General features: G+C 41.0%; 1 protein-coding gene across 1 annotated transcript in view; it reads left to right on the top strand.

Moving 5' to 3' along the window:
- The window catches only part of PPME1 (protein phosphatase methylesterase 1), a 46,230-nt gene that overhangs the window by 8,952 nt on the left and 15,100 nt on the right, over positions 1-22,178 (top strand). The window contains exons 2-5 of the mRNA XM_077836541.1: positions 9,412-9,506; positions 14,714-14,805; positions 18,070-18,127; positions 18,789-18,840. Coding sequence (XP_077692667.1) covers positions 9,412-9,506; positions 14,714-14,805; positions 18,070-18,127; positions 18,789-18,840 — 297 coding nt within the window. The remainder of the gene's footprint in view (positions 1-9,411; positions 9,507-14,713; positions 14,806-18,069; positions 18,128-18,788; positions 18,841-22,178) is intronic.

Genomic DNA, 22,178 nt, shown 5'->3' with positions numbered 1-22,178 from the left:
CCTTTAAATAGTGGTCGGATGCTTTCTTCGTAACATCTTCCTCTGACTCTGACGTTATGCATCCTGGGAAGGAGTTGTTGCTGCCATTTGTACGGATGATTTCTCAGGCAAGGAGGACAGTAAAGCCTTTTTATGAGGCATCTCAGTGGGTTGTGTGTAATGTGATGTTACAGTGTATCTGAATTCAGGGAGACTAAGAGAACAGTCAGGAAATAGGTTTGCTTGTATTGCTATGCTGTGTTCCAGCATGATGGCGCCCTCGTGTTGCCTAGCACATGATATTCAGAGTGGTAGGGAAAGGAAAACCATGGTGCTGTATCCACATGTGATGCCACATGAGGCTGAATTCTGCTGTGCGACGGAAGTGTAAATCTAACAACTCAGCAGGTGTCGGTGGAGTTACTCCAAATTTACAGCAGTGTCATAAGAACAGTTTTTGGCCCTGTGAGACTACAAATGAGCACAGCCATGTAGCAGGAATGAAATGAATCTTTGATCTGTACTTTAATTTATGAATAATGCTCGTATTAGTATTTTAAATGATAACCTGAGCACTGGAAGGTTAAAATGGCTGCTGCAACATAGTGCTGGCTGGCTTTAACAGAGCTACAAGATGTACATTTGATTTTTCTCACATCTTAGCAGAAAGATGCAGTGCACTCTAACTAGCTCCTTGCAGAGACAGACCCCTTGTTCTAGTTAACCTCCTCCCCACCACTATTTGTATTTTAAGTATTCACTGAATACTCAGATCCGTTATTTCATAGCAAGTTTAATACTGAAAACAAGGATTTGTCACATGCTTTTTATTAACTGAATCAAACTATTTCCAGGACCATTTATCATCTTTTGTCACAACAGGATTTGACTGTAGGTGGTGCATATTTGACTAGCACACTGTGTTCCTTTTAACATGTATCCTAGGATTTGTCAAAAAGGAGGTGGATGCTTCTTGCTGGGGAATGGAGTATTGCGTAGGAATAGAAGTAACTCCTGTTATGTCTGCTGCTTCACTCGTGGTACGTGCACATGTTCATTATACAATGGCGAGGATAAGCCACACAGTAGGTTAAAATTAGCTGTCGAAAGTGCCCAGAACTAGTTCTTTGATTCTGATTTAATTCATAGCGTGTGTTAGTTGGCTTCGTTTATTGTTTAAGTTCTCAGATCAATCTACAGATGTTATTACATTGGATCCATTTTTATTTACTGTTTTAGTTTGTTGGACATGTTAAAAAGCAGTAATTAGTTATTCTCCATCACAGTTTAACTATTTGGCCAGAAAAATTCTGTTTCAACATGAAAAGGTGCAAAATCACAGCTGTTGTTGGGCTTGCATCTGATTTTTGGATGCCTGCTTGATATGTCACTAAGGAAAATAGAGAAGGAAAAGACATATTGGATTCTATCTAGTATATTCCTTCAGAGACCAGTGGAGATTAATTCTCTGCTGCATGTTCTCCATTGCTTTTGTGCAGTCCATTTTGTAAAATATTTGCTTGTTTGCTCCATCTCGCCGATACATCTTCCTCCTGTGTAATACACAAGTGTTCGCTTGAAATAAGATATTTTTCAGCCTTCTGCAGGCCCCAGCCATCTTGTGAAAAATTTCATACTTCTTCTCACTCCTAGTAAGAGAGCCCAGTGTCAGATCTTAATCCTGCTATTATAATGTTTTAACAAATCTTTTTTTTTTAATAAAAGTAAGTAAGCTGCAGATATATATCTTCGTTAGAGATGGAAGGACCTATTAACTCCTAGGACATCTACTCTTTTCTGTCCCATTCCCCCTGCTAATATAGGATTGCTAGAATATGTTGTCCCATCACATTTTAAACGTCTCAAACGGTGGGGCTTCCACTACTTCCCTTGGAAAACTCTCTATCTAAACGTTAACATTTTAAAAAGCTCACCTAGTCAGAGGCAGTTGCAAAAGATGAGGTGACCCCCTCCAGTGAGATGCAGGGCAACTTCCTGGCGAAGAGCCCAGTCCTAAAGTCAAAGTAATAGGTTTCTTACCATACTGTTCTCCCTGGGTCCTGCTCAGATGTTCAGTCTTTCATATTAGCCTCTGGTTAATAGGCATCTGGAAAAATCTGAAGGCCCACCTCCCTTGATCGTTAGAAGGAAGGAAGGAAGAAGGAACTTTCTCTTTTGCTAGCTTAAATTGCACTGTCTTCTGATTGCTGCCTGCAGCAGGTCTGGGGTTGGGAAGGAAGTATCGCTATCCCTTCCTCCTGACCTTGGTTTCTTTGATCCTCTTTTCCTCATGAAAAGCTCCAGTTCTCCCTGCTCATAGTTCAGAATATAAGAGCAGCCATATCGGGTCAGACCAAAGATCCATCTAGCGCAGTATCCTGTCTTCCAACAGTGGCCAATGCCAGGTGATTCAGAGGACATTAACAGAACAGGGTAATCATCAAGTGATCCATCCCTTGTCGCCCATTCTCAGCTTCTGGTGAAGAGGCTAGAGACACCACCACCAGTTTTCCCAAGCAGACACTGTGAAAATTGGGCTGTTTCAGTGTTATTTATAGGTTGTAAATAGCAGACATGAAACTGACTCGAGTTTTTTGTAAATTGCAACCTGGCCCTGCTTGAGAAAGCTCATAGTAGCTGGACAGAGGGTGGTGCTCTTTGTCTGCAGATTCCAGGAGATGGGACTGCATCAGGTCACTCCAGAAGGGTTTTCTTTGCTACCATAATTGCTAGAGATGTCTCTTTTTAAAATTTTATTAAATCCTACAGTTATAAATATTATTTAAAAGGACTGATAGCAGCAGTCACACACAGGATTCTCTATTGACCAAAAATATCCAATCCAGCCAAAGAAAGTGCACAGTAGAAAATGCCATAGAGATGGCAAAAAAAAAACAACCAACCATTTTTTAGCTAAGATTTATCAAAAACCATTTAGGAGTTCTTGGCATGTAAAAAACCCCCACAAATATAAAGTCAACTTCATAAAATCGTCTTACTAGTCAAGAATCAATGATTTATCCGGAATATGTATTTGTAGATATAAGGCCAAAAGGGACTGTTCTGATCATCTAGTCTGATCTGCAGTATAATGCACACCAGAGGACTTCTCTGAATTAATTTGAACGAGAGCAGATCTTTTAGAAAAAACATTCAGTCCTGATGTTTAAAATTTCCAGTCATGGAGAATCCGCCACAACCGTTGGTAAATTATTCCAGTGGTTAATTATCTGAACTGTTAAACATTTGTGCCTTAATGCTAGACCAATGGTTCCCAAACTTTAACAACCTGTGAACCCCTTTCACTAAAATGTCAAGTCTTGCAAACCCCCTCCTAAAAATAAATATTTCCGGGGATGTTTCTCCTTTACCTGAATATAAATGATAAAAGCAGTGATCTTGGAAATATAACATTTGTTTTTATGACATGCTTATTACATACTATTTATTACTAATTTGATCATTACAGTATTTTTATTACATTATGAAAACAGCAATGCTCTTCCAAGATCTCACATTCGTAGCTTGTATCACTTTGAATAAGCCTGTTATAAGACAAGGCTCTTATGTTTCATCAAGGAGTATCAGATGTGAAACAGCATATAGGTATTTAAGAAGCCAACTCCAAGAGTTCCTCCTACACCAGCATTCGGGTCTTGAACAGTCCAGGCAAACAACGCATGTTACAACAAAGCTTAAACTTGTTCTTCGTAATAATTTTAAAAACAAAACTAGCTGCCTATTTAATTTTAAAAGCAGCAAAAAATATCCACCTCCCTTTCCATCTCTTATGAGGAGTCTTGAAGTTTAAATCTCCCCAGTGTGATAGATATGCTTGCTTTGATCTGCGTAGCTCTTGGAAGTCCGGGGCTCTGGGCTGCTGGCCCCGTGCTGCCTGGGGACCCTAGGGACAGCTCTGTCCACCATTAGGGAATTTTTCCCTGAGAACCCCCTGTAACATTTCACAAACCCCCAGGTTTCTAGACTGAATTCATCTAGCTTCCACTTCCAGTTGCTGAATCTTCTTATGCCATTGTCTGCTAGATTGACGAGCCAAACCCTCTATTATCAAATTGATGTTGTGTAGATACTTATAGACTATCACCCCTTAACCATCTCTTTGATATCAGATCTTGTCAAGCTAACTTTATTTTCCATAAACCATGTTGATTGACATTCATTATACTATCCTCCTGTAATTCTTTATTAAGAGTTCCATGACGGCTGTTCCATTATTTTGCCCTGGATTGATGGCTGGCTGGCAGACTTATATTACCCACCTCACCTTGTTTATCCTTTTGAAGTATTGGCATAACGTTACCTTTCTTCCAGTCTTCTGGAACTTCCCAAGTGTTCCAAGACTTATAGAAAATCAACATTAATGGTCCAGAGAGCGCCGTGGCCGTTTCTTTTAAAACTCTTGAATGCAAGTTATCCAGACTTCCTGGTTTAAAAATGTCTAGCTTTAGTAGCTGCTGTTTGACATCTTTCTTAGTTACTGTTGAAATTGAATGTTTTTCCATCCTCCTAATCATACGATATGAATACATCATTGGACTTTTTTCCAAATGTAGAACAGACACTTTTATTGAACGCTTCTGTCTTTTTTGCATTATTGACAATGGTGTAATTTCCATCTAGTAACAGACTAATATCATTGTTAGGATTCCTTTTGTTCCTAATGTACTTTAAAAAACTCTTATTCTCCTTAATCTTGGTGACCATAGATTTCTCCTTGTGTCCTTTTTTGCTTTCCTTATCAGTTTTCTACAGTTCCTAGCTTTTGATTTATACTCATTACTATGAACTTCCAATTCCTTCTGTTTGTTAGCCAGGCTCCTATTATTGGTGTATAAGCAAGTAAATAATTAATTTTCGTCACATCCTTTTGTATCTTATTGTTTTTGTTCACATCATAATGATTTTGTGCTAAATGAATGCTCATTTGTTCCCTCTTTTCACCCTCTTTTGTTCTTGGCTAGACCAGTCAGAGCTTTAAACCCTCTAGAAGATTGGTTCCCCTTCCACTGAGATGGAAGCCAGACAAACTGTACAGAAAGTAGACCAATGTTCCACAAAATCCAAACCACCTTATGCTACTTACCTAGGCAGCAATTCACTTCCAAAATCTTCTGCCTTCTGTTATCTTTCGCTTGTGAGACAAGAAGGGTTTCTGTGATGATCACTTAGCCATTCTTCTCCTTCAGAGTTCCCTAAAGTCATCTATAATCTCTCAAGTATCCCATAAAGCAATGTCATTAGTGCTGATATGCACTGAGACCAGCGGGTCCTTGTCTGCTTATTGCTTTTGCAGAATTTTCTTTCAAAGCACCAGGGAACTTTTAGCACATAGCAGCAGGGTACACCTAGACTGAGTTAGCACTCCTACATGCTATGAACTGTAGATTTGCACCCTACCTTGCCGTGCACTAACTCATCGTTTAGACATGCCCTTGGTGTAGAGTCCCCAAAAAGGATAGTCTTTCTTCCTTGGATGAATGGAGATCTTTATGGGCTCACCTGACTTTTTTACAGGTTGGGCTGAGCAGTTATCCACAGATGTGTGGTGTGCACCTCTCTGCTTCATTCAGCCAGCTGGATCCTCAACATCAGCATTCAAATCTCGTTTTCCACATTCAGAAAATGAGAGGAAGCTGAGATAACAGGATTTCTCATTATCGTAAAAATAGGTGTGTGATTGTATCCTCTCTTGATTGACGCTTGACAGCAAATAATACTGAAGCCTGGAAACCCAGAGAAATACATCTAGAAATAGAATGAAAAATAGATTTTATTTTTACAAAACCTCAAGTTGCCTCTCCAGGTCTTTTTCATTTAAAAAACAAAACCAAAAAAAAGTTAAAATTGTGTAGAAATGTCCCACATTCACCAGGGAAGATTTCCTTCTAAATGTGGGAAGTGGATGTTTCAAGCCCTGTTGTTAATGTTCTCTGCTGATTACCCTTCCCAGAATAGAAGCGGGGGAAAAAAGACAGTTAAAAATGGTCATCTGGTACTCCTCCTCTCTGCTGCTTTTGTCTTTGCGAAAGCAAAGCCTTGTTGGTCCTGTTGAATGAGTTTAACGCTGAGAGAGAGATTTTTGTCTTATGCATAATCAACAGAATTGTCAGCGAAATTTCCTTTCTAGGTTCTCTTATTCGTAGTGGTGATGTAAGGGTGAGAGAGACCGAGAAAGGCCTTGAGCTCAGCTGGATTTCTAGTTTCGTGGTTGAGTTTTGTGTTATGGCGGTTGGGGGGGGAGGAGGGGGTGGGATCCTCTTCAGATTTGTAAACTGGGCATTACTGTGCTGTGTAACGTTCCCACAGTGTCTCTTTTCCAGCTTCATACTCAGAATAGGCTGCATTTTGAGTAGCAGCTCGGCACCTCAGAGTGTATTGTTACCAATTTCAGGTCACAAAGTGTAGTTCTTACTCAGTGCAATTGTTAGTTCTTGCTGCTTGCTATTCCTAGTGATATACCTGTCAATAAGCAGGGCTGGAGGCTAGATCCTTGTTATAAGGGGGGGAAGTAAGTCTGCTTGCTCTAATATTGTGTTATTTCCTCTAGGGAATAAAGGACAATATTCACATTTTGAAAAAGTGCAGTATTGCAAAAGAGCAAGCTTTGCTTTATTGCCTGTGTTCAGGCTTCAGTCTCCGGGGCTGTTCAGGGCTGAGTAGGAAGTCACCAACTGGCCACATAAAGTTGCACCAACTGAGAGCCATGATTGAGTGGGCAGCAAAAGGGACTGTGCATGGTGGACAGGAACGAAAATGCATACATTAGAAGGGAGCTGTAATGCCTCCCAACACCTTTGCCTCTTGAGTGCTATGTGCTGAATGCTCCAGAGAGATGGCGGCATTTCTTATTTAATGTTTTGGTGTGAATATAATGCTGAATAGCCCAAGTGATCAAGTCTTTTCTAGCGACAGAGAGGATTCCACAGAGGCATCAGCAATACACACTGCCTTGCTAACATGCCTTTTCTCCCTCACCATAGAGAAAACCACCAAAGGAGTCAGTTACTTACAAAGTTGACTGGCACTTTAATAATACGTAAGGTCTCTATGGACCTGATGGAACAGACGATTTCCTGTATACATCATCTGAATCTGTTCAATCCAGCCATTGATGTCTGGGCTTCTGTTCTTAGTCCACTGTTAGAGAATAGCTTTCTAAGCCAATAGTGTTAGCATGAAGAGACCCTTTCTTGTTCCCTGTACCGATGACCGCTCCCTTATGAATCTCTCAGGTATACGTAGTGCCGGTTACACAGTACAATGCTCTTCCATGGAGTACTTTCGCAATGATTGCAGATATCTAATTGTGAAACCATCTGTTTTCTGGGCTATATTTCTCCCATGTGTGCTATTAAATATCTAGGAATATTCAGCCAACTGGATCACTCAGTTGGCCGTTCAATTTTTTGGTGAAGCTAGAACTGAGTTTCTCAAGCAGTGGGTCTTGACCTCCAGGGGATTCACAAAAGGTAATCCAGGGGCTTGCAAGACATTTAAAACTCTATTAAAATCTAAAACAAAAACTTGCTTCGACATTCCCTTGCCCTTCAACGTCAAATATTCTTTCAGCCTCTCGAAACACACACTAATTATATTTGCTTAGCATTGATACTCTTCCGTATATTTTTTTATTCTTTTATGTGAGTCATGAAGATTTTTTTTTTTTTACTTCGAATAATCTGAAAAGGTTGAGGAACACTTTTAGAGTAATATCCTTCCTAATGGTATGTTGTATTATGGAATGTTCTATTTGTCAACCAGGGGAAACCAATTATTTGAAAAATAAAGTTTTGGTATTTTCCATTAGTACAGAGTGCCCCTGTAATATCTCTTTGCCTAAACAATCTAGGCAAGATGTTGACAGCTTGATTTTTATCTCACTATTAGTTTCATCCATGCTGCTCCTGTGATAACACTCCAATAACAGGCAAAGAAGCAGTTGGGAGAGCACTTACTAACACACTGATCAAATTCTCACATTCCAAAGGCTCAGCAGGACAATATATAAGTGGAAACATAGACTCTGAATTTGCTGGCTCTTGTGGAGTTAATCATATTTTACTTCAGTATAACTTTTGGTAATGCTGCAGTACGTACAGCATTTAGATATTCGACCTGTGTACGTACATGTTTGTTTTATGTGATTTATAATAGATTCCAGAGAATTTTTTTTTATTAAAACTCTCTTGTGTCATAGGCCCTGACTTTCCCTCTTTTTCCAGTAAGTGCTTGGCCCCCCTCCCCCCAGCCCCAACTCCACCCCGCCTCCCCCCGGAACATGCTAATGCTGCCAAGCGGGGGGTAAGAGGAGCTTGGCTGCCAGTGGATGCAGAGCACCCACAAATTTTTCCCTGTGGGTGCTCCAGCGCCTATGTCTTGTGTAAACTTCCAGCCTGGGATTTAGCTGTTCTATTCCCATTAATGTTAATAGGTATTAAATAGGTAAATCCCCATATACCTCACTATATTTAACTTTTCATTCCATAGTTTCTGCACTATCTTGTCAGCCACAGTGAAATTTGCATCCTCTTTCTAGATTATCTTCATTGGTACTAACTACACTGTATAACAAGAGGAGACTGTTGTTGGCACAATTCTGATATCATCACAAACGCTGATTTATCAGATCGGGGTTCTCAAGCTGGGAGTTGGGACCCCCTCAGGGGGGTGAGAGGTTATTACATGGGGGGGGGTCACGAGCTGTCAGCCACCACCCCAAACCCTGCTTTGCATCCAGCATTTGTAATGGTGTTAAATATATTAAAAAGTGTTTTTAATTTATAAGGGGGGCGGGGGTTGCACTCAGAGGCTTGTTATTTGAAAGGGGTCACCAATACAAAAGTTTGAGAACCGCTGATTTAGATGCCATGCTAGATTAAAGACCACCCTTGCTAAGTGGCTGACTCTTTACTGTTCAAGCCAAAAGCATCAAGATGGTTTTTGTAGATGGCCAATTTCCATTTTTAATTATGGTCCTTGGGCTGAAGCATAAAATTAGGACTGTATGCTACTCTCGATCAAAGTGGAACTCCTGATGTTAGTGGAACTTTGCACAAAGATCAAGGATAGAGTCTGACCTCTCTGTAGTAACCTTTTCATTATCCTAAGAAGTCTTGTTCAGTATCACTTAGTGGGAAAGCATTCTCACCTTCACAGCTTCCCCTATTTCTGTCCTTTGTTTGCCACAAAGAAACCTAATGGGAGGTAAATGTGATTGGCTAATAACTATAAAACTGTTAATACTGTATGAGGGAACTACAGGCAAAGTATCCTTCACTTTCTATCCTAACCCTCTGTCTAGTGTTGCTGTGACATGTATATTGTTAAAACATGCAGTTTCATCAGCTTATGGCAATTTCGAAGTGAAGCATTATAAAATACTTATACTCTTGCAAACATTTTGTTTTGCAGTCCTGGAAGGAAACGAGACTTTTCCCCAGTCCCTTGGAGCCAGTACTTTGAATCTATGGAAGATGTTGTGGTTGAAAACGAAAATGGCAAGGATATATCCTTTTATTTTATTCCCAGACTGAATTCTTCCTGATCTCGAGTGACTGGTGGGATTGTGTATCTTGGAGGTTATCAGGGATTCTTCTACATTTTTTTAATTGTTCCCTCTATTACCCATCTTTTCCTTTGTGCTAATCAATGCTACTGCCCCAGGCAACATCTGTGTGCCAACAATTAGGTTGCAGAAGGAAAATATCTAGAAAAGTTGGCTTCTTGGTATTGCTTTCTCGCCTCAGTTAATGTTTGGTCATTCAAAACAGTGTCCATGGGACCTAGGTAATAGTGTTAATGCTCTAGCCTTTCTCCTCTGAAGATGTGAGATCAAATTCTAATACACGCACACACAATGAGTTGACTGTCGGGTTAGTTCAAGTTCCTGGGATGGCCACTCTTCTAGTGCGGGTTTGTCAACATCGCACAAGAACCTTGCAGTTTTTAGTACAATCATCATTCTGTTGAGTCCAAGGACAAGGATGACACGATGAGGTGCAGGTCAGGATTGAGGTGCATTGGCACAGCTGTGTGGGAGAGGTTTACACTATGTATCTGTACTGGGATGAGAGCGAGCCAGGCATCTGGAGACACTGTTTCACTAGCACCAAATTCACCAGGGGAAAACCTCTCTCTTCCGTAAAAGATGCTTAACTCCTCTTACGCTTCACCATGTTCATTCAGCCTGTGGATGAGTGATGCCCTTTAGCAATGTACCACTGGCTGCATGCTAATTGGGAATGGGGGAGGAACTTACTTTCCATAGAGAGGAGATCCGTAGCTAGGTTGAGAGCTTCTCTGGTGCTACCTCATCCTTCTCCTGGAACGAAGACACCTTTAAATTCTGCCCAGGATTCTGAAAAACCTTGCCAGTAGAGACTGCCTGAGAGCTGCTCTGAAACAGTACATTTCCTGAGTGCCTTCTCTTACTCTGCCCACTCTGGTTGTCCATTGGGAGCCAAGTGATGAATCTGTCCAACTGCCAAGGAAATCCCTTGGACCATTCACTTTCAGGAGCAAGGGGAACAAAAAGAAGGCTAATGCACAGGAATAAGGAGCTCTGAGTTCTTTACCTGGCTCTGCCACAGATGCGCTGAATGACCTTAGCCAAGCTATTTCTCTCTCTACCCCAGGTTCCCCATTTATAAAATGGGAACAACACCTGCCGGTCAGGGCTCTTGTGAACCTTACTTATTGTTCATAAAGTGCTTTGAGATCCTTGAATAAGACATGCTGGAGACCTGCAAAGTAGCATTTCTATAGGTTAGACTTTGTACAAATTAGTATAACTTAAACAGGTCTCAACTGCGAAGTGAGACAGGAAAAGTAAATCCTTTCCAGGCTGATAGGAAGCCAAATTACAATCCAAAGCCAAGAGCCATTATTTCTATAGATCTGGAAGTGTGTGTGGTGCATTAGATGATTAAAAGAAAAGGAGTACTTGTGGCACCTTAGAGACTAACCAATTTATTTGAGCATAAGCTTTTGTGAGCTACAGCTCACTTCATCGGATGCATAAAAGTGGAAAATGCAGTGATGATGTTTTTATACACACAGACCGTGAAAAAATGGGTGTTTATCACTTCAAAAGGTTTTCTTTCCCCCCACCCCACTCTCCTGCTGGTAATAGCTTATCTAAAGTGATCACTGTCCTTACAATAAGAAAAGGAGTACTTGTGGCACCTTAGAGACTAACCAATTTATTTGAGCATGAGCTTTCGTGAGCTACAGCTCACTTCATCAGATGTATACCGTGGAAACTGCAGCAGACTTTATATATACACAGAGAATATGAAACAATACCTCCTCCCACCCCACTGTCCTGCTGGTAATAGCTTATCTAAAGTAATCGTCAGGTTAGGCCATTTCCAGCACAAATCCAGGTTTTCTCACCCTCCACCCCCCCACACAAATTCACTCTCCTGCTGGTGATAGCCCATCCAAAGTGACAACTCTTTACACAATGTGCATGATAATGAAGTTAGGCCATTTCCTGCACAAATTCAGGTTCTCTCACTCCCTCACCCCCCTCCAAAAACCACCCCCATACACACACAGACTCACTCTCCTGCTGGTAATAGCTCGTCCAAACTGACTGCTCTCCAAGTTTAAATCCAAGTTAAACCAGAACATCTGGGGGGAGGGGGGGGTAGGAAAAAACAAGAGGAAATAGGCTACCTTGCATAATGACTTAGCCACTCCCAGTCTCTATTTAAGCCTAAATTAATAGTATCCAATTTGCAAATGAATTCCAATTCAGCAGTTTCTCGCTGGAGTCTGGATTTGAAGTTTTTTTGTTTTAAGATAGCGACCTTCATGTCTGTGATTGCGTGACCAGAGAGATTGAAGTGTTCTCCGACTGGTTTATGAATGTTATAATTCTTGACATCTGATTTGTGTCCATTTATTCTTTTACGTAGAGACTGTCCAGTTTGACCAATGTACATGGCAGAGGGGCATTGCTGGCACATGATGGCATAAATCACATTGGTGGATGTGCAGGTGAACGAGCCTCTGATAGTGTGGCTGATGTTATTAGGCCCTGTGATGGTGTCCCCTGAATAGATATGTGGGCACAATTGGCAACGGGCTTTGTTGCAAGGATAAGTTCCTGGGTTAGTGGTTCTGTTGTGTGGTATGTGGTTGTTGGTGAGTATTTGCTTCAGGTTGCGGGGCTGTCTGTAGGCAAGGACTGGCCTGTCTCCCAAGATTTGTGAGAGTGTTGGGTCATCCTTTAGGATAGGTTGTAGATCCTTAATAATGCGTTGGAGGGGTTTTAGTTGGGGGCTGAAGGTGACGGCTAGTGGCGTTCTGTTATTTTCTTTGTTAGGCCTGTCCTGTAGTAGGTAACTTCTGGGAACTCTTCTGGCCCTATCAATCTGTTTCTTTACTTCCGCAGGTGGGTACTGTAGTTGTAAGAAAGCTTGACAGAGATCTTGTAGGTGTTTGTCTCTGTCTGAGGGGTTGGAGCAAATGCGGTTGTATCGCAGAGCTTGGCTGTAGACGATGGATCGTGTGGTGTGGTCAGGGTGAAAGCTGGAGGCATGCAGGTAGGAATAGCGGTCAGTAGGTTTCCGGTATAGGGTGGTGTTTATGTGACCATTGTTTATTAGCACTGTAGTGTCCAGGAAGTGGATCTCTTGTGTGGACTGGACCAGGCTGAGGTTGATGGTGGGATGGAAATTGTTGGAATCATGGTGGAATTCCTCAAGGGCTTCTTTTCCATGGGTCCAGATGATGAAGATGTCATCAATATAGCGCAAGTAGAGTAGGGGCTTTAGGGGATGAGAGCTGAGGAAGCGTTGTTCTAAATCAGCCATAAAAATGTTGGCATATTGTGGGGCCATGCGGGTACCCATAGCCCCACAATGTGTATGATAATCAAGGTGGGCCATTTCCAGCACAAATCCAGGGTGATTAAAGTCACTATGGAAGCAACCTGAGTAATATTCCTTACTTACTTCATTTGTCACTACTGTCCATTGTTTTCTCTTGAATCGTGTTCTGCATAGATTAGGCAGCTCTCCCAGGTTTCAGAGTTCCTACTGACTTATTTGTATTACAGTAGCACCTACAGCCCCTAACCAAAATTGGAGCCCTGTTACGCTAGGCAGTGCACAAAAACATAGTAAACGCAGTCCCTGGCCTGCAGGTGGCGTTCTAAATAGATGAGACATTCAAAGGGTAGAAGGGAAAAGAGCAGAGGTGAAATGTAGAGCTGGCTGGAAATTTTTTGACAGAATATGCCAATTCATTGAAATTGAAACAGTCCAGTGGTAATCTCCCCAACTCCTCAGCAGCCGGGAGTCTGGGAGCCTCTCAAACTGGAGCTCTCATGGTTGTCAGGCTCCCTGCCATGCAGCCAGGAGCCAGGGCTGTCAGATTCTAGCTCCCTACTCTCTGAAAGGTCCCTGGGAGTCAGGTGCTGCTGGCTGCTCCATTTTATTTTTTATTTCTACTTTTTGTTCCAGTCGCCCCCAAAAAACTTTTTCAAAATGTCAGGATTTCTCTTGAAACAGAAATTTTGTATTTTAGCCAGCTCTAGTAAAGTGACTTGTCCAATCAATCCGGGGCAGAGCTGGGTATTAGAGCCCAGAGCTCCTGACTCCCAGTCCAGTGTCCTATCCCTGGCGCACACTACCTTGAGATCGGTGGGTTTTAACCTTTTTTTTTTTTTCCATTTGCGGACCCCTACACAATTTTGAATGGAGGTGTGGATCCCTTTGGAAATCTTAGAAGTAGTCTGTGGGACCCCCTGGGGTCCACAGACCACAGGTTGAAAACTGCTGCTCTCGTGATTGCTGCCTTTTTAGCTGGCTTTCCAGCATATGCAGATAGGCTGTAGGGAGACATCAGCTACCTTAACGGAGACACTATACTAACTCATGGATTCACAAGGGTAGTTTTATTGCCCAGAGTGACATGTATAGGTTTGTCTGTTTCCTCTGACAAGTGATGGGAGAGTGTAGTAGACAAAATGCCAGTCTGTGGTCCCCAACAGTATCCTGAGCATTCCAAGCTTTTAACTTCATTTTTTCCTGTTTGATTTGCTTTCTTTGATACACATTACGTACAGTTACTATTTTCATGGAGAAGAGGGGGTGTGATGAGGAGGTAAGGAATATAATAGAGTATGGGATGATAGGGAGGTAGGCAGTGAAGGTAGGTGGATAGCATGGGCTAAACTTTGCCCCTACTTGTATCTTGAGCTATAGATTATGTATTAATCTGATTACTTAAGAATTCTCAGTTATCACTCTGAGATGTGACAGGTTCTTGTCCCAAGATCAGGCCCAGTATTAAAACTACTGTTCAGTTGTGAACCCTGATGTGCACAGTTGCAACACTCGCACTGTAGGAACCCTTCTGTATTTACAGTAGTTTATTAATACATTTAGCAAACATTCTAACCCAGCCAGGTAGATGACGATAACACAGAATGTACATCTGAACATCCATATACTCACACCATCCCTTGTTGAACAACCTGAAATGTTAGCAATTATCTTCCTCATCACCATCACCTTCCTCCTCCTCATCAGTGGCCATCATTCTGTACAAACCTATTGAAGTTGAACCGAGGGCAGAATTGGGGCTTTCTTATGTCCGTGAGTAATAATAAAGTGGTGGCAACCTTGTATGTGCTGTTAATGGTCTAACTCGGTAGTTTGTTTCAGGTAATTAAGAAACATTGTCCTTAACTGTTCATACACTTTTCGAATTTATAAAAGTGGATCGGAGGGCCCTGTCTTACTTCTGTTGCATGGCGGAGGCCATTCTGCTCTTTCCTGGGCTGTGTTCAATGTAAGTAAATTGATATACACAAATGTTGCGTCTTCCATCCATGAATGACATGAAAATATGAAGCCCTGCTAAGCATGGGATAGATAATTCAGAAAGGTCCTTTTAATCTGCCTGTCTAACTAATGCATTTGGACTCTTTATCACAAGCAGTAAATATATTTTATGAACAAAACGCATCAAAGGCCGAGCATCTGCCAACAATTAGGATGTGGAGCTTCATCAAAGCAACAGCAGTCTCCATGCCTCTGACCTGTTTTAATCTGAGATGCCAGGATCTTGCTTGTCACAATTAAACCAACCTTTTTTCCCCAGATTGACTTCCCACAGATAACCGGAAGATGATATTGACAACCTTTAATGGAGAGGAATAAGTTTTAAGCTATCTTACTTTTTACCTTGACAGTACTGGTGTGGCAATGATGAAGCCACATTATGACCAGGTTGAATGGTAATTCAGAAAGCCTCAATGCTTGAGAATCACTGAAACCCAACCTGATGTTGTGTCAGTGCGAGCAAGTTTCATGGCTTAACTCTTTCCCTTCCAACAAATTTTTTATATATATAAAGCCTACAGGTTATAAACCCAACCAGTAGCAGCGTGTGTGGCTGTACTTGGGACCCTGACCTTTAATCCAGCCACTCTAATTGTAGACCTTGGGTCTGGTAGGTGGGTCTCTCTCCATCTCTTGATCTAGTCTGTCTAAGGTTTTTCTAGGGCAACTTTTAGTGAAGTATCTGTGAACTTTATAAAAACCTTAAACAGATCAGATATACGCCAGTCACATGCAGTTTTCACCGTGATATTGGTCCTCGTGCAGTTAGGCCGGTACAAAGCGACACTCTAGACACTATGAATAAAGGCCCACACAACTAATGGGAATGAACAGCTTGCAAGCATTTCAGAGTCCCAAGATGATCGCCACTGAATAAAACAGAGGTTGTACACCTCGCCATGAATCATGTTATAGTCATCAGTTAAGAGATGGGGTGTTAAAATTCTGAGATATGTGGGGTATTGGGTCAAGGTGCCTCACGATGATTTGACAGGCTAGGTTAGTTCTTTTGCATGTATAGGCTGAGTTGACCCACATCTTGTCAACTGAAGTTTGACCTCCAATGTGGGGCAAGTGTTTTTTCAAATCAGCACTTTCTCATTGAATTCTATAAAAACAACGAGGAGTCCGGTGGCACCTTAGAGACTAACAGATTTATTTGGGCATAAGCTTTCGTGGATTAAAAAAACCCACTTCTTCAGGTGCATGGAGTGAAATCCATGCATCTGAAGAAGTGGGGGTTTTTTACCCACAAAAGCTTATGCCCAAATAAATTTGTTAGTCTCTAAGGTGCCACAAGTACTCTCTTTTTTTTTTTTTTTTTTTTTTGTTGGTGGTGTGAATACAGACTAACACGGCTGCTACTCTGAAACCTTCCATCCTTTCTAAAATTCTACTTCTGATCGGTTTAAATACTACTATCTGTTACAGCATGATGCACAGCAAATCTGGAGTTACCCCACTAAATTCAGTAGAAGAAACTCCAGAGTTATACCATTGTAACTTCTAGTATGACAATTATCTATGCAGTTTCTGGACTTGGCAGTTAAATAGTGTATAGTATGCATGTCATTTGACTTTGCCCTAGACTCACAAAAACTGTACCTGGAGAAAACTACAAAGACAGTTAGTCCATTCCATTCTGCTGTCAGTATCCACTTGTTCCCTGTGTATATTTTTTTAATGAAAGTTTGCTCATATGTTAACTGTTTAGGAGGATGGGGGGGATTTAAAAATAATTGTATGGGTAAAGACTAAATAAAATTACTACAAGCAGAATCTACCTATCTTTCTCTCTCTGCTCATTGGTCTAACAACTTATTGGTAAACGTAATGGTCATGGATGTATTTGTTCTTGTCTCACCAAAGCAGTTCTGTTCTGGTAAGTCAAGGTCATGAGAGAACTTCCCTTACTATCACATCATTCAGATTACTCTTACATTGTGATTTTTTTAGCAGATGACCTCACAAACTGCTCGTTAAATTAATGCTTCGTTTTTTACCATTGGCAAACCGGGGTTCCAAGTTGATTTTTAAATGGTCTAAAATCGTTTCTGGCTGTAGTTGTTCTCTAGATTGTGGCTGCCACAATTATTTTAGAATTGGGAAAAGGAAACCCATTGGAAAAAGTAATTGGAAAGACACCGTTTTAATGGCCAATATCTCATGACATGCTGGGTCAGAAATGAATGTTCTACATCAATGACAGAAAGGGATTCTCATATCTGAATGGTATAAAGCATTCATTTCTAGCCCTACTGGTTATGAGATACTGTCTTCAGTCCCTTGGTCCAGCAGTGTATTTTCCCTGGACTTGAATATAGTAAGTTCTGAAACATCGGGTCAGTGTAACTGTCAGTCTGTGCCTATCAAGTGGATGGTGCTCTCTTGCTCTTCCTTCTGTTAAGAGCCTTTTAACAGATTTCACCACTACCACTGGGACACGATTTCAGCGATTGATTTCACAACACACAATGCTATTTTTGAAGCCTTTTATTCAGCACAGAATGCCACTTAATCACCATGGTGCGTGAAATAACTTATGTAAATTTAGATGGCAGGAACAAATAATGAGACGTAATCTTATTGCAGCCTGGTGTTACTTTAAAAAGCATCATAATTTGTTAGTAACCCAGAGGAGGACAAGAACACTCCGTTTGGTATATTTCAGTGTTACTGTAAAATTCCATTCTTTGAGAGCGAATCGAGTCTGTGCTGTAAAGCAGCTGCTATATCTTCTTGCCTACTGTGGAGGCAGTGCTAATTTTGGAACATGTGGGGGCTTGGAAGGGAACGTATCACTTCCATGTGTATAATGGTATTGCTGCACTTCAGTTTTCAGAGGTGTTGTAGAGATTGAAACTTTTACCCTAAGAAATTTGAATACTCATTTGTCTGAGATATGGAATGTAGTGGGGGCTAGGGGGAATATCCTTGGTAATCAATTGACTGATGGTGAAAAGAGTGGTGCTTTTTTATTTAGTAATTAAAGATCACTTATACTAAAGATTCTTGCTTCAACTTTGATTTCATGGCTACTCTGTGCCCCATGTCCAATCTTGCTTCAGCACGGTCACTGACAATTGAGTTTCTTTTTGACACACCATCTTGGCTTTTGCTTCTGTTGCATTGATTCATATAATATTGTGATCCCCTTTCTTAAATGAGGCTTGGCAGTTTTCAAACTGTATATCTTTGTCTCCTCTTGCAGTCTGCAATCATTAACAGGATTCAGTGTAGGACTGTGGCTTTAGATCTCAGAAGTCATGGTAAGTAATTAGACTTACAATCAAATTCATGTTCCAGTATATTTCAATTTACTAGTTATTTTTTACATTTGTGTTTAAATTAGATTTAACTGAATTACGCCATCAAAAAACTGAGTTTATAGACTACCTATGAAATAATCAAAGCATTGCTACATTATAACTAAGGTAGGGATGAAAAGAATGTGGCCCATGTAATTCCACAATAAAGCTAGTGTTTGCTGTTATATAGAAATAGAGATTCCACATGCCTGCATATGATGCTCCACCTTGATTCCCCATACATACTGGGATCAATAGTCCTGGTGAGCCCAACGACCATGTAAAAGATGACTGTGTAGGTAGTCCATTTCGTAGGAACCTAGGGATGATCCGCAGTCTTAAATTGCCAATATATGACCTTTATTTGGGCATAGTTTCCCACCTCTGAACTACAACGTAATAAAGTGCCAAGCATTTTTATGAATCTTTGTAGTTTTAATTATCCAAGATGACGGTGAAGAGATGATGCAAACACAGTTGTGATTATCGAGTAAATATATACAGAAAAACTATTATCTGGGCTTATAGTTGCTCCTATTTAAATCCTGAGGATTCTGAAGATTTTTAATCTGCTTTAATAGTGTCTTTTTTGAATTGATGTGTCCTGTTTTTTGCTTTGCAGGTGAAACAAAAGTTAGGAATCCTGAAGATCTGTCCGCAGAAACTATGTCAAAGTATGGAAGTTTACAATCTCTTTAGCCATTTCAGACTTTCCCAAATCCTTATCTTCTCAATTCTTTGTTCTTTCATTCTTATCAACTTTTTACCCACCTTCAGTTTTCCTTCTATGAAGACATCATACATGCCAGTCATGTAAGGGGGCACTAGAACTTAAGCTGAGTTCCACTTTTCAGTGTAGTTGAAGTTGGTGTATCTTAGGTCGACTTACCTGGCTGTGAAGATGGCGGCTAGTCGACCGCTGCCGCTCCCCCGTCAACTCCGCTTCCGCCTCTTGCGAGCTGGAGTTCCGGAGTCGACGGGGAGCGTGTTCGGGGATCGATTTATCGTGTCTCGTCTAGACGCGATTGATTGATCACTGTCTGGCGGGTACTGAAGACCTGCCCTTAGTTCATCATAACTTTCCTTCCTGTTTGGAAAGTTTGAGCAACATCAGGTTAGGCGCAAGTTGAAATCATAACTCCAATGGTCGAAGCTAGATATTTCAGACCTGATTTGTTCTGTAGATCTCAGTGAAAGGTAAATCTGGTGAGGAAATTCCCCTTTGTGATTTAAAAGTTATGAACATTTAAAGTTGGTAATGCTGTGGACCCACATCAGAATTTTTCTCCCCTTTTTAGTCTTTTTTTTTTAAAGAACTCCCTCAGTTAAAAGCCATCTGCAATTAAGCTTTTAAAAAAATTCTCCAACTCTTTCCATAAAAAAATTAATGTAACATCAAAGCTAACTGCTGAATTTGAGTTTTTACTGCAGTGTTCACTCAGCCACTTTTGTTCACATGTAGTGTGGTATTCTTTACATTTTTCTCTGTTAAATGCAAATTTTGATGGAGAGCTATTTGTTACTGTACTATCATGTTCTGCACTGTGAGAGATTTAACGCTGCAGGAATGCACTGATCTTCTGGAATGTCATGGTTTTTTTTGGGGGGGGGGGAATAATTTAATTTTTCATCCTAAATGTGGCATTTACACTATTTCTTAGTATTTGATGTTTGTAAAGACAGAAGTGAGCATGATTTCTCCACTTGCACAGCAGCTCCCACACCAATCTTACTCCACTGTGACTGTCTCCATCCCCAGCTCCACCTTCTCCACTGCACTTCAGCTTGTGCTTCCCACTCCCATGATTGTCTGTTCTAAGCCCTAGCCCCCAGCCTTGACCTTCCCGTGGACTCATTTTGTTGCTTTTAAATGCCTCTGAGAAAAGAACAGCAAGCATATAGACTTCCTTCATTCCACCCTTGCTTCTCCTGATCTTCTGTTTTGCCTCCAACCCTGTCTTCTCAACTTTCCTCTCTGCCCAATAGCTTTACCAATTTTGTCAGGAAGAGACAGTTATTCATATTCTCCTTTATTCATTGTTCCTGGAAGAGGTCACAATACACACGATTAGGGTCAGATGGAAAGCTGGTGTAAATGGGTGTAGTTCCACTGAAGCCACACTGATTTACACCAGCTCAGGGTCTGGTTCTTGTATTACTCTACTCATTGTAGTATCTGGGTGCACCGTGCAGGGCATAAATACAGGGAAACCCCCTTTCCATTTTTATTTCAGCCTGTATTTCAAATAACGCTCTTATCCATCCTGATGTGGGTCAGCTTTCTTTCCCTTGAAAGATTCCTTTTCTATACCTATCCTTCACCCTTGGGTGAAGGTGAAGTGTGACTCATGCCCAGTTTGGAACCACTACATCGAGAAAACATGTCCTGCACAGAATGAGGCTTTCAGTCATGGTGAGAGCTGCTTAATCAAATTGCGGTGACCTGCTTCTGAATGCAAACCCTTCTTTTGTGACAAGCTGTGAGAGAAGCAATTACCTTCCACTAGGAATACTATATAATGCCCATATTTAGTGCAGAGAGATTCTCCTGAAGGTTATAGTCCTTCATACTAACAGACCTGCTTGGTTTGTTCCAGGGAGGCCATCTGTGAAATAGATTTTGACTTACTGTGTACCTTATTGCTGTTTCTCACATCCTGTCAGCTCCTGATGTGCATGTTGGTGTCCTGAGGAGCTGCCATATGCAATGATCGTTTTTCAGATCTCGAGCGGCTCTAATATGGGACCAAACAAATAGGCAGCCTTTCATTTTAAACCTTCCTACCCTCCTAATGATAGATTTGAAAGCTATTTCCAATTTGTCTTTAAACTGGAGTTTTAAACTGTCACTAACTTTTCAGATTTTTAAATCCTCCTGCATTTTCAAAGGAAATAGTTTAAAAAAAAAAAAAATCAGATATTTAAGTAATTTTTTTACCTGTTAATACCTTAAATTATTCTTCATCACTGATGCTATACGTGATTGCTTTTCTAGTCTCTCAGCTTGGACAGAGAAAACAAGCTAGTCAGACTTGCTTTGTGACTGTCATGCACTAGGCACAATGCTCTTTGTGTTCCTAACACATAAGAACATAAGAATGGCCATACTGGGTCGGACCAAAGGTCCATCTAGTCCAGTATCCTGTCTTTCCCCTGTGCCCCAAAGGAAATGAACAGAACAGATAATTATCATCCCCTGTCACCCATTCCCAGTACATATGGTGAATTCATAGATTCATAGATATTTAGGTCAGAAGGGACCATTATGATCATCTAGTCTGACCTCCTGCACAACGCAGGCCACAGAATTTCACCCACCACTCCTACAAAAAAAACCTCACACCTATATCTGTGCTATTGAAGTCCTCAAATCGTAGCTTAAAGACTTCAAGGAGCAGAGAATCCTCCAGCAAGTGACCTGTGCCCCATGCTACAGAGGAAAGCGAAAAACCTCCAGGGCCTCTTCCAATCTGCCCTGGAGGAAAATTCCTTCCCGACCCCAAATTTGGCAGTCAGTTAAACCCTGAGCATATGGGCAAGATTCATCAGCCAGATATCCAGGAAAGAATTTTCTGTAGTAACTCGGATCTCACCCCATTTAATAGCCTATCACAGGCCACTGGGCCTATTTATGAATATTTAATTACCAAAACTATGTTATCCCATCATACCATCTCCTCCATAAACTTATCGAGTTTAATCTTAAAGCCAGATAGATCTTTTGCCCCCACTGCTTCCCTTGGAAGGCTATTCCAAAACTTCACTCCTCTGATGCTTAAAAACCTTCGTCTAATTTCTAGTCTAAATTTCCTAGTGGCCAGTTTATATCCATTTGTTCTTGTGTCCACATTGGTACTGAGCTTAAATAATTCCTCTCCCTCGCCGGTATTTATCCCTCTGATATATTTATAGAGAGCAATCATATCTCCCCTCAACCTTCTTTTAGTTAGGCTAAACAAGCCAAGCTCCCTGAGTCTCCTTTCATAAGACAAGTTTTCCATTCCTCGGATCA

This window comes from Eretmochelys imbricata, chromosome 1 (genome assembly GCF_965152235.1).
Source record: "Eretmochelys imbricata isolate rEreImb1 chromosome 1, rEreImb1.hap1, whole genome shotgun sequence".
NCBI lineage: Eukaryota > Metazoa > Chordata > Testudines > Cheloniidae > Eretmochelys > Eretmochelys imbricata.
This window is presented reverse-complemented; position numbering and strand designations above follow the sequence as displayed.